General features: G+C 42.0%; 1 protein-coding gene across 2 annotated transcripts in view; it reads left to right on the forward strand.

Moving 5' to 3' along the window:
• Positions 1-11,672: 11,672 nt before the first annotated feature.
• LRRC69 (leucine rich repeat containing 69) overlaps positions 11,673-12,739 on the forward strand; it is an 87,805-nt gene continuing 86,738 nt past the window's right edge. For both annotated transcript variants that reach the window (XM_055303551.1, XM_055303552.1), the window contains exon 1: positions 11,673-11,855. In XM_055303551.1, the coding sequence (XP_055159526.1) occupies positions 11,673-11,855 (183 nt within the window). The remainder of the gene's footprint in view (positions 11,856-12,739) is intronic.

Raw genomic sequence — 12,739 nt, forward strand, 5'->3', positions numbered from 1 at the left:
TAAAATGTCTTCCTGGGGACAAAACTCTACCCCAGTTGAGAACCACTTACTAAATCTTAGGTTTTACTGCTAATGAGATTGGAAGGTTCTTTTTTTTTTTTTTTTTTTAATATTTTATTTATTTCTTTGAAGCAGAGCGAGCACAAGCAGGGGGAGCTGCAGAGGGAGGGGGAGAGGGAGAAGCAGGCATCCCACTGGGCAGGGAGCCCGATGCAGGACTCCGTCTCAGGAGATCATGACCTGAGCCTATGGCAGATGTTTACCAACTGAGCCACCCAGGTACCCCAAGATTGGAAAGGTCTAAGGAAAACCATAAAGAATAAAAATTGGGCACATTAGGCAGAGTTCTTTTGTAACTTTGGCAGCTGCCTAATGGTAGATAGACTACATGAACCCTCTTTGAAAAGCTCAGTGGACCTTAACTTTTGCTCTATTTTCATACTGTATCCTCACCCACTGAGATGTGTGTGTTTCACTTTTGAGACCACTGGTGATAGCAGTGAGGATACGCTAGTCAGGCTGTGGTAACAAGTCAAAAGTTGGGGTTCCAACAAGGAGTGTTTCTTATGCTACATTTTGCCAGTTGGCTGGGAGCTATGCTCCATGTCTGTATACTCTGGGACCCAAGCTGTCACTGTCTTAAACTTTTCCAGGAGACAGTATTCTAGAGTCTCACTCCAACAAATTCTGTGGTTCAGAAGAAACACTTGTTTCCATTCGCTGGCTTGAATTTGTCATATGGCCTCACCCAAGCAGGAAAGTACCCAGAGGTGCAGCCCTGCCACGCATGTGTCCTTAAGGCAGACAGCTGGAATATTTGGGGAACGTCATTAAGGATTTTCACATGTACTGGAAATTTTCACATGTACTGGAGTTTGGGATCAGACCTAGATTGAAATCTTGACTAAGTTTTTAAACTTGTGCATTTATTTAACCTTCCAGAGCTCCAGTTTGCTTGTTATGAAATAGGAATAACAACATTTACTTAGTAGGGGAATAACAGCAAATATGGAAGTTTAGATAATGAACCTAGCATTTCAGCAAATGCTCTATAGTTTATGATAAATATGAAAATAATTGTTATTTTGCTGTGTTTTTTGTTTTTTGTTTTATTTTTCGTTTTTTGTTTTTTTTTGGTTTTGTTTTGTTTTTGCCCCAAAGTCACCTGGATGGGATGCAGACATGTGATAGGAAGGCTAGTGTTTTATTTTGGAAAAGTGGGGTCGTCAGGGTGGTTCACAAAGCAGAGCCTGAGATGCTGGAATGAGGGGGTATTTCACTGCTGCCCTTGGTATTCAGCGCAGAGGGATTTTCTGTAGCTTGTAGGCTACATTATGAGACTAAGGAAGCATCTGAGATAATAAGGTAAAAATTCTTAGAGTATTTGCTTTGCTTCCTATCCATTACCTCAAAGTTTGACATTTATATTCTGTTTGGAATTGAGCTATCAAGATTCTTCATCAGAATAGAATTTTCAGGTTTGGTTACGATATTCTTTAACAAATTTTTAGGTTTTTTGGATATTATTGGTGAATGAATGTGATTTAAGAAAACGCCTTTGCTAAGCTTCACAAGGAATACCCACAACAGTCTGGATTTAATGCCACCACTCCACTGAAACTGCTTCCAAAAGCAGGTACCAGTGCTCACTTAGCTGTTCTTGTATCTTCCTGAACTCTCAGCCGCATTTAACACTGTAGCCCACTCGCTCCTTGAAATTGTCTTGCCGTTTGCAACACTATTCTGTTGGTTCCTCCTCTTTAGGCTCTGTTCTGGCTACACCTCTTCCCTCGACCGTCTTTCAGGATGTTATCCTTTTTCCTCTTTTCCCCTTGCTGCACCAGAGCTTCTAAACCGGGAGGCTGAGCGCCGTGGAGACAGGTATTTTGTTTGAAAGGGATTCAAAGAGAATTCAAAAGTGAATTAGTCGGTAGGATTTAAGAACTGGGGGATTTCACTTACTCCATGTTTCTGCTTCTCGGAGAAATCAGAACTGTCAACACTGGGCCAGGGTTTCCCCGTGGCAGTGCTCAGCAAGGCCTGAGCAATGGCTGCGGCCCTTAGCCAGCACACGCACCCGGCTCGCCCCCCGCCTTCCCCAGCTGGCCTGGGAAAGTACAGTTTGTATCTCAGTCAGGGATGCCTCGTTCTCAAGCCAAAATCTTGTTTGGCTTGAGAATCCTCCTCATCATCATACGGTCCCCTCTTAGGTTCACCTTTTTGTTCTTTAATTCTATCCGTAGACTTTGTCAGTGTTCCCTTACGGCGCTTGGTTTTATCTCACTGTTCTCTTTCCTGATACTTTCATTTCTTTTAGTTTTAATAGGTCATTTTCTCCTGTTTTCTATGTATTTAATTTGTGGTAGAAACTTCCAAATGTATTTGTGTGTGTGTGTGTGTGTGTGTGTTTAAGTAGAATCTGAGAAGTTCATCTAACCTAGTGATGATCAAATCCTGCTCTGTAGGGGGATACCATTTGCAAAAATAAGAACATTTTGTATGACATGATGGATTTTTCATAAAGCAAATTCACTTAATGTCAAGAAATTTATCCTTTTTTCTTTTTACCAGAGGGCTTTAAAATGTCCACTGATGAAATTATGTTGGTAGTAGAGAGAAGTGAACTCTTCAGAATGTTTTCACTTGGCAAAATTAAGAGTTGATAACTTAATTTCTTGCAAATTGCTTCCTGTGTAAAAGTCATACTTTTACAAAAAAAAAAAAAGTCATACACTGTGGACCACAGGTATATTTCTAACCTCAGAGCCAACATAAGAATTCTGTGTACAGCACTGCTGACAAATCCTCACCCAGTTCCCTATTTGGACTCCTTTAATGAGAGTGCATTTAGACATCTAAGTAATCAGGTGAAGTGGTGATGGATAAAGGATAGTGTAGTGCAGGTCACAGCAGAGAGACAGGTCCTTGACACAGCAGGCATATAGTAGCACCTTAGCCCCCAAACTGGTATGTCCACAACTGAGATTTAACAAAAGATGGGGATCTTTATTTAAAATATTGTACAAGGGCATCTGGGTGACTTAGTGGCTGGGCGTCTGGGATTGCCACAATGCCAGTAAATGGCAAGGCTGACCTCAGAAGGCAGGCCTTTGAGAATCCAAAATCCCTTATATTTTTATTTATCTTTTTAAAAAGATTTCTTTAGTTATTCTAGGGTGGGGAGGGAGGAGGAGGGATAGAGTCTTAAGCGGACTGTGCTGAGCATGGAGCCTGACGCAGGGCTCGACCTCCCCACCCCGAGATCATGACCTGAATCATGAATTGGACACTTAACGACTGAGCCACCCAGACCTCCTGAGAATCCAAAATCCTCTAAAAGAAAGCTTCCATTTCCATATTTAAAAAAGAAAATGGGGATCCCTGGGTGGCGCAGCGGTTTGGCGCCTGCCTTTGGCCCGGGGCGCGATCCTGGAGACCCGGGATCGAATCCCACGTCGGGCTCCCGGTGCATGGAGCCTGCTTCTCCCTCTGCCTATGTCTCTGCCTCTCTCTCTCTCTCTCTCTCTCTGTGACTATCATAAATAAATAAATAAATAAATAATAAAAAAAAAATAGAATTATTAAAAAAAAAAAAAATGAGCCAAGAGAAAGCCAATGTTTTCCCCCCCACCCGCTGTTTTTTAATCACAGGACAGAGAATTGCTACAGTAGGTTTCTAGTACATGAAGCATCTGCTCATGTTTGAAAACTTTTACCCCAAGTCTCAGACCATGTTTTAATGACAAAATAAGCTTGCCAAACCGAATCGAGTAAGTGTGTTGGTTTCTGCCGTAACCTGTGTTTATGAACTTCTGTTTTTAATGCATTTCCGTAGCTTTCAAAATCCTTTCATTTGTCACAGGGGCCCTGTCATAGGAATTAGCCAGGTTCTTTTGTATTATAGACGTTAATAAATGTTAGTAGATGTTAGTTAATGCGTTAGTAAAATTCCTGATTGTTTGAAACTCCTTGAGATTCTAGGATGCTCTGTATTTTAGCATTCCTACAACACTGTATACTTCCAAAGTAATTTATAATCATCAGCTAGATATTTCCCACACAATCTCAGTGGAATAGATTGGTATTCTTGTTATTTTACTGATGAGAAGACAGATAAAGCCAGTTTGACTGACTTGAAGTTTACATAAGTCACTTGCTCCATCTAGATGAACATTCAACTTAAGGTTCCTAGCTTTGTGCTGAGTTCACAGGATGATGCTCTCTCAAAAAAACTGGTGATTTTTCAATTCTTTTCTGCAAATAGATTGATTTCTGGTTGCTGGGAAAGCTCTGGATGCCAACATTCCATGAGGCCAACCCTTATAGCAGAGCTCATTAGCCCTTTCAGCTGGGTGTTTATAGGGAGCACATTTAAGATGCAAGTGAAAAAAACCCCAAGTCTGAAATAGTAAACCCCATCCCCTTTTCTACATTTCTCTTCCTAGGTTTTTAAGGTCTTCATAAACTGGTTTGTGCCATAGCCTCACCCTTTGTACCAAATGTTACCCACTCTCGTTTCCCCACTTCCCACCCTAAATTGTGGTTCCCATCTAATCTAATGCACCTGCAGGATCAGGTTCTAGTGGCAATCTTACCCGCGTTATGCCCTATCATTTCTTCTCTAGCCCTTGTTCCTCTCACCTAGGATAGTACAAATATGCCGTAATTGCGTCCCTGCCCACAGAGCTAGTCCCTTTACTCCCCCTCCCTTCATGCTGCCAAAGCGAACTGCCAGAGATGCAAATCTGAGCACATCTTCTAACCTAAACTTTCCAGTGGCTTCCCAGTCCTGGAGGATGAAGTCCTCTCCGTAACATGGCATTTAAGGGAGGTCCTTTCCGACTGGTCCTGGGTACCTTGCCAGCATCACTTCCCATCACTCCTTTCTTTAGACTTATGCACTAGAATGATTTATGTTCCCCAGGGTCCCATGTATTTCATGCCTGTGAACATTTTTCTCACATCTCTTTTATTTAAATGTATTCCCCACACCCCCTCACATTTATTACATCAGCTGCTTAATTCTTTTTAGCCTGTTATGACTAGACTCAGCAGTCAACAGCAGGAAATCTTCCTTGAACCAACAAGGCCCCTCAGTGCTATAATGGTGCTCAGCATGTAATACTGAGCATGTGATTACTGTGATACTCATTTTGCCACATTTACACATACCCCCTCATTTTGTGCACCTTCAACTTATATGTCAGCTGCATCTCAGTAAAACTGGAAAACGATACTGGCTGACTTACATTTATAATTTCCCTCTAGACTCTACACCCCTTGAAGACAGTGACTGCTACTCATATTCGTATGTGAGGCGTCTTGGACAGGGCCTGACAAATAGTCACGCGATGTTTTAAACTATGTCTTTTCTCCTATATTTTCATGAACGTTAATTTATGGTACTAGTAGGCTTCATATAAAGTACTCTTTCAGACAACCCTTTAGCTTAAGATTTGTCTTAATTTAATGAACATTTACCAAATTCCTGCTCTGTGCCAAGCGTGGTGGTCGAGATTGCACTTCAAACATAAAGCAAGGGAAAAATATGATGAGAACAGTAATACAAAGGATTAAGTGCTAAATCAGAGTTTGTATAAAATCCTTTTGAAAGAAACGTGGAAGCAGTTCTGCTTGGAAAGAGGAGCAGATATGTGTGAAGGGTGACGGTGTGGTGGATTTGTACTGGATCAATTTAAAGTTAAGACAGTGTCTCAGAATCCCCTTCTGTGTATACTTTCCAAGTCCTGGCCATAAGAGAGATTTTGCACAAAATTTGGAAGGCGTGGATCAAGCAGAAGCTTGGACAGTTCGTGTGAGGGCATCGAGTGTCACTAGTGTGTGTACTGTTGACGATCTGCTGGCTCACTTCACTGGTGTGAATTAACCGTGGGGCCTGTAGCCTCCCCCTCTGCTAGATCTTCTCCCTCGGGGTCTCCGAATCCTGGGGCAAGCACCACACCAGACACGTCAGCAACAGCCTTATATAGATGGCTTAATCGGCTCCCACCATTACCTAAGGCCAAAGTCTCCATGATCCTTGTTGGTCTCAACTGATACAGAATTTGCTGCTATAATGAAATACCTAAGCCAGGTAATGGGGTTTTGGGACTGGGACTCAGGTTAAGTCAGAAGGGTCTTCTTTGGGATACCTGGGTGGCTCAGTGGTTGAGCGTCTGCCTTTGGCCCAGGGCATGATCCTGGGATCCGAGATTGAGTCCCACATCAGGCTCCCTGCATGGAGCCTGCTTCTCCCTCTGCCAGTGTCTCTGCCTCTCTCTCTCTCTCTCTCTCTCTCTCTCTCTCTCTCTCATGAATAAATAAATAAATTCTCAAAAAAAGAAGACCCTTTTAAAAAAAGATTTTATTTATTTTAGAGAGAGAAAGTGTGTATGTTAGCAGAGTGGAGGTTGGGAGGGATGGGCAGAGAGGGAGAAGCAGACTCCACCCTAGAGCCCAGCTCGGGGCTCGATCCCAGGACCCCGAGAACACGAGCTGAGCCAAAATCTGACTTAGCCACTCAGGCACCCCTAAAAGGGTCTATGAAGAGACCTGATGTCACCCCCAGAGGCTGCTGGCAAGAATTTAAAGGAATATGAAGAAAATATTATTGGAAATGTTATTGTTAGGTTATTGGAAGAAAGGTGACTTGTTACATAGGAGCAGAAAGTTTAACAATGATGCCAGCAGCATTAACACAGAAAATAAGTCTAATCAGCTTGATGATGTCTAGGCAAAATGTTAAAGGTGCTATCTAGATTCTTCTTGTTGCCTATGGTAAACGAGCAGAAAGGCAAGCAAGAAGAATGTAAATGAGCCACAAATTTGGGGGTTTGAAAAATAATTTTTTTTTATTCCCAGCCTCTCCAGACAGTAAATGATGCTAAAATTAAATGAGTTCCAGAAAGAGCACAGATCAGGGAACTGTCAGGAAAATGAAGTCGAAAGATGAAGCCAAGGGCATGACTGTAAACCCTTTGTTGAGACTTCGGGAAGATTAAAGATGCTTTCTAGTCAACAGATGAGAGAGCGAGCTGCTCAAGTTCTTAAGGCTATTGTCCCACAGTAGTTTCACGTGGAAACCCAAAACAGAGAACAGTTCTTGCAAAGACATGCTGGGTGAGGCTTTTGTCTGATAGAGCGTATTATAAACTCAAGACAAGCTTACAAAGTTTTTAAAGGGGCTATTATCAGTTTGGATCAAATGTCACAGGATAACTTTAAAAAAAAAAAAAGATTTATTTGAGAGAGAAAACACAAGCAGGGAGGGGCAAGGGAGAGGGAAAGAATCCTCAAGCAGACTCCCTGCTAAGGTGAGGTCCATCCCAGAACCCTGAGATCACGCACGACCTGAGCCAAAATCAAGAGTTGGACACTTAACTGAGCCACCCGGGTGCCCCAAAATGTGACTATGAAATGAAAAGATGGGGGCACCTGGGTGGATCAGTTGGCTAAGTGTCTCCCTTTGGCCCATGTCATGATCCTGGGGTCCTTGTTTTGAGCCCCACTTCAGACTCCCTGCTCAGTGGGGAGTCTGCTTCTCCCTCTACCACCATTTGTGCGCGCTCTTGCTCTCTCAAATAAATAAAATCTTTAAAAAAAAAAAAAAAGGATGAACCCTCATATACTGCTGGTAGGAATGTAAACTGATGCAGCCACTTTGGAAAACAGTCTGCTAGTTCCTCTTGAGTACCCCATGGTGTAGCAATTCCTCTCCTAGGTAGATAATCCAGAAAATTTTACACAAATGTCCACAGCATCATTCATAACAGCCAAAAAGCAGACACAACCCTGAGCGTCCATCAACTGATAAATGGATAGAAAAGGTAGTAGGGCGACACGATAGAGTATCTTTAGATAAAAAGGAATGAAGCAGTGGTACGTGCCGTAACACGGATGAACCTTGGAGACACTAAGCGAAATACGGTCACAAAAGAGCACATGTTGTATGATCCCATCTATATAAACGCCCCAAACAGGCAAATCTATAGAGATAGGAGATCAGTGGCTACCTAGGACTGGAGTAGATGGGGAGGACTGGAGGGTGATAGCTAAAGGACACAGGGTGGGGCGCCTGGGTGGCTCAGTCAGTTAAGCATCTGCCTTCAGCTCGGGTCGTGATCTGAAGGTCACAATCTCAGGGTCAAGTCCCGCATCAGGTTCCCTGCTCGGTGGGGAGTCTGCTTCTCTCTTTCCCTCTGCCGTCTCCCCACCTGCTTGTGCTCTCTCTCTCTCTCACTCTCAAATAAATAAAATCTTGAGAAAAAAAAAAAAGGACACAAGGCTTCATTTTGGGTGATGAGAATTCTAAAATCGATTGTGGTGATGGCTGCACAACTTGGCGAGTATATTTAAACCACTGCCTTGCACACTTTAAATGGGTGAATTGTGTGGTATGTGAATTACAAATCAAAGTTGTTACCAAGAAAGTGAAAAATGAAAAGTGGTCTTTGGACCCTTGAACTTCTATGAACAAGCACGCTGAGAAAATTTAGCAAACATGGGCTACATTTTATGAAAAAAGAAAGATAATTCAAGAGCCCAGAGAGGGGCCCAGGCAGTAGGACTGAACATTAATGAAGGATTTGACAACATGTACTCAGTTGGGTTCCAGAATTGCTACAAACCGGGGCTTCCTTGTGCCTCCAATTTTTCCCTTTTTTGAGGGGCACTGTCTACTGCCTGCCTGTTTCACCTCACCCATTGTTACCTTCTGGGTATGTGAGGACAAGATAACACATCTCTTCAGTTCAAAAGTCTTCAGATCAACATGAACTGTCCTTGAAATGGACTCAAGGAACTGCCTTTAAGGAGTGAGCGGCATCCACCTTTTTACGTGATTTAGATGACAAGATTTACAATGTGATGCTCCAAATAGATGAAATTTGGGGGAAGGAGGTTCTTGGGAGAAAGTCTCTTCTGTTGTGTGTGTTGAAGGAATATAAATAACTCATGGCCAGGGGGTGGACTGTGGTGACTTTTAAGACATGTCCACTTACCATCAAGAGGTGGGGTCTAGTTCATCTTTCTTTGAATACGGGCTCTTCTCAGTGATTTGCTTCTGATGAACAGGACAAGGTAGAGGTGATGCCACCTGATACGGAGCTAGGTCTTGAAGTCCTATGGCTTCCATTTCACTTGCTCTCTTGGGCTGCTCACCCTTCGAACTAAGCCACCATATTGGGAGGAAGCTCAAGCCACCTTGGGTAGATTGGGTGTAGATGTTTTCCAGCTGACTGCCCAGAACCTACCACCAGATAGGTGAGCGAGATGCCTTCTTCAGATGATTTCCACCTCAGCCCTTCAGCCATCCCAGCTGTCACCGAGAGCAACACTGACAAGCTTTCTCTACTGAGCCCTGCCCAAATTGTAGATCTGTGAATAAAATAAATATTTTAAGCCAGGTTTTACAGTGGTTTGCTACCCAGCAATCAATCACTGGAACAAAGGACTGACGGCATGTTGGAAGTAAGAGAAGAGGAGGAATCAAGAATGTTTACCAGATATTCTAGGTTAAGCAAATTAATATAAAGCAGCAGCAGCTTGCCCTGCAGGGACTGTCGACCTGTTCACAGCAGCAATAAGTTACCAGTGTTTGCATAGTGTCCGCTGGGGTACTGGCTGCACACAGCTACTTCAGAGGAGATGAGTGTCCATGAGATTTCCTTTTTTTTTAAAAATTTTTTAAATTTATTTATTCATGATAGTCACAGAGAGAGAGAGAGAGAGAGAGAGAGAGCGGCAGAGACACAGGCAGAGGGAGAAGCAGGCTCCATGCACCGGGAGCCCGACATGGGATTCGATCCCGGGTCTCCAGGATCGCGCCCTGGGCCAAAGGCAGGCGCCAAACCGCTGTGCCACCCAGGGATCCCGAGATTTCCTTTTTAAAGCCTATGATCAATTCGTCTGATAGTAACAACATGATTATTCTCCAGAAGCCACAACAGTATCAAAGGAAAGAAGCTGGAAGATAGGTTTGGAAGAGCTAAGACAAAGCACAGCGATGAAGTGGCAGAAAAATGATTTTATTTTAGCAACTGGAAGTCACTATTAATCAGCACCTCTTATTTTGCTATTATGATACTGATGTAATGATTATTCTTTAGGACTCTTACAACCAAAATCAATATATAAAGTGTAAGTATACAAATATAAATATATACATATATCGCAAATGCCTCTGAGCCTCAAACTGACTCCTAGGAGTTCTAATAATAATCAAATACCACTGGTTTCAGCTCCTCCCACTTCCTGTTATTTTTATTTTTGTCCTAATCTTTTATTTGAATAAAAAGAATAATATAATGAACCCATACACACCCATTACTAAGCATCAGTAAGTTTGATGTTTCTCCACTCACTTTCCCCCCGTTATTTTAAAGAAAATTCAAGACATCCGTCATTTCGCCTGAAAATTTCAGATGCATTTCTAGATGGTAAGTGCATTTTAAAAAATACTACCAGCACACCATTATCACACATAACAGAATGAGCAATTCCTATCATCTAATACCCTGTCCATGATCACATTTCCCCCATTGACTCCACAGTATTCTTATTCAAATCAGGATCCAAACAAGGTCCCCATATTGCATATGGCTGTAATTTCTCTTGTCTCATTTATTTCATAACCATTTCTCCTCCTTTTTATTAATGCCATTGATTTGTTGGTTGAACCTTATGTCATTCTTATGTTCTGGATTTGGTTCACTGCTTCCCTGAGATGAGTTTAGCTTGTTCCCTAGTACTCATATTTTCTGTAAATGGCAGTTAGATCTGGATACATGATTAGGTTCAGATTCAATTTTTAGGCAAGAATATTTCATAAGTAGGTGCTGTGTACTTCTTTCTGCATCATAACATGAAACTTGTAACATGTGGCTGTCTCAATTTTAATGATGCTAAAACTGAATAAGGGTTTAAGTTATTAGCCTGACTTCTTGCTTATAAAGTTCTCATCAACCTCTTACCCGATGCTCTTAGCATCCAGTTATGATTTTTGTGAGGTCGGTTATTTCATCAGGATTTACAAAAATGGTGATTTTTCTAAATTTATTTTTCCTTCTTCATTTATTAGCTTTAATTTTTCCTTTGACTAGAAACTTCATTAACTCTTAAGTTACACTAAAATGCATTGTACTAGAAAAGAGAATGCTTCATTTTTTTCTTTATCAATCTGCCGACTTAGTGATCTAGCAATCCCTTTGTAATCAATGAGTTTCCTTTATTTTTATTTATTTATTTCTATTTTTTTATTTTATTTTTTTCCTTTATTTTTAAAATACCATTATGAACTCTCAGATTTTAATGTATTTTCACATGTCTCGCTTTACTCTTTCTGATCCTCGGATTTCCCATTTTAGATCAATGGGAGCCTCTAGCAGTTGGTTTTTGTGTCCTTTTGATGTGTGATCTCATGAGTCTGAAAACTTGCATGTCCCTGGCGTAAGATACCCTAGGTTCATCTTGTACATTTCCCGCTCCAAACCTGGAATCAGCTATTTTCTCTCCGGATCTTTTTCAGAGGAAACTATCTGATGCCTCCTGTCTTCACATGGTAGATCTCGGAATGTTTTGGTTTCCATGGCACACCCATTCTGTATTTAGAGGTTCTAAAGGTGCACAATAAGTAACTTAATCCCTAATGGTTACCTTCCCCTTCTTCCAAGCCCATGACTGAAAGATTGTTAGTAAGAGCACTGAAGGGTGGTAAAGACACCAAGATCGTTACCTTGAATGGGAAGGGGATAACAAAGATGCCCTCAGCATTAAGTAAGCTGCCTGGCCTGAAGACTCTAGATCTCCAGAATAACCAAATCCGCAAGGTGTGCCCGGAGATAAGCACCTTGACCCAGGTGAGGAACAGCGTATCTTTTTGGATTGAGGTTGGAAAATAAGGAAGAGAGAAAAGAGGTGAGAGAAAAATAAAGCTTTGATATCTGGGGCCTTAGCTCCCGGGAGACTTACTGTGGAGTGTTGTTGGAGAGGCATCAAAAAGCTTTCTCCCGTAGGGGATTATTACATATGGTAGGGAAGAAGATGTTTCAGCTTATTGGTGTGCATAGCTGGAATCGGAGGATTAGGTCTCTGCCACACTCATCTTTCTGGAGGCTGTCATCTGGAAAAGGGTTGAGAGCCTGGATCTGCTTGTCTACCTTGGGGGCTCCATCTGGAAGTGGGATTGAGGGTCCCGGAGATGCTGTTCGCCCTGGAGACTATCCTGAAGCTTCTGCATATGGAATGAAGAAACCTTGGATGTAGCAAGGGGGTTCCTTTTCAATTTCCTAGGGCGGGCTGAACTTTGAAATGGGAGTGCTGGCGGGGGACGGGAAGGGGGACACATTCATTTCTTCTGAAGCAGTCTTTAAAAGAAGGTTAGTATTTTAAATAAAGAATACCCTTCTTAAAGAGCAACAGTTGACACGAATGAATCCCAGATGCCCCTGTTAAACGTTTCTGCCCAAAAACGCGAAACTTCAGCTGCTAAAGATCTTGAGGTTGGGAGAAGGCAAGGGGTATTAGTTTTGCAGTTTTCTTTGTATTCACTTCTAAACTGTCACCGAGCGCTGAAAGAACCTATAACAGTAAAGTCACTGGAGTTCATTAGTTTTGAATTCAGAGTTATCAAAAAACAAAACAAAACAAAACAAAAACAAAAAACAAAAAACAAAAAGCCACACACACACACACAAAACCCAAACTTTATCTTCTTACCTTCACCTACCTCATTTCCTTTCAG

Source organism: Nyctereutes procyonoides, unplaced genomic scaffold (assembly GCF_905146905.1).
Source record: "Nyctereutes procyonoides isolate TBG_1078 unplaced genomic scaffold, NYPRO_anot_genome, whole genome shotgun sequence".
In the NCBI taxonomy this organism is placed as follows: Eukaryota; Metazoa; Chordata; class Mammalia; order Carnivora; family Canidae; genus Nyctereutes; species Nyctereutes procyonoides.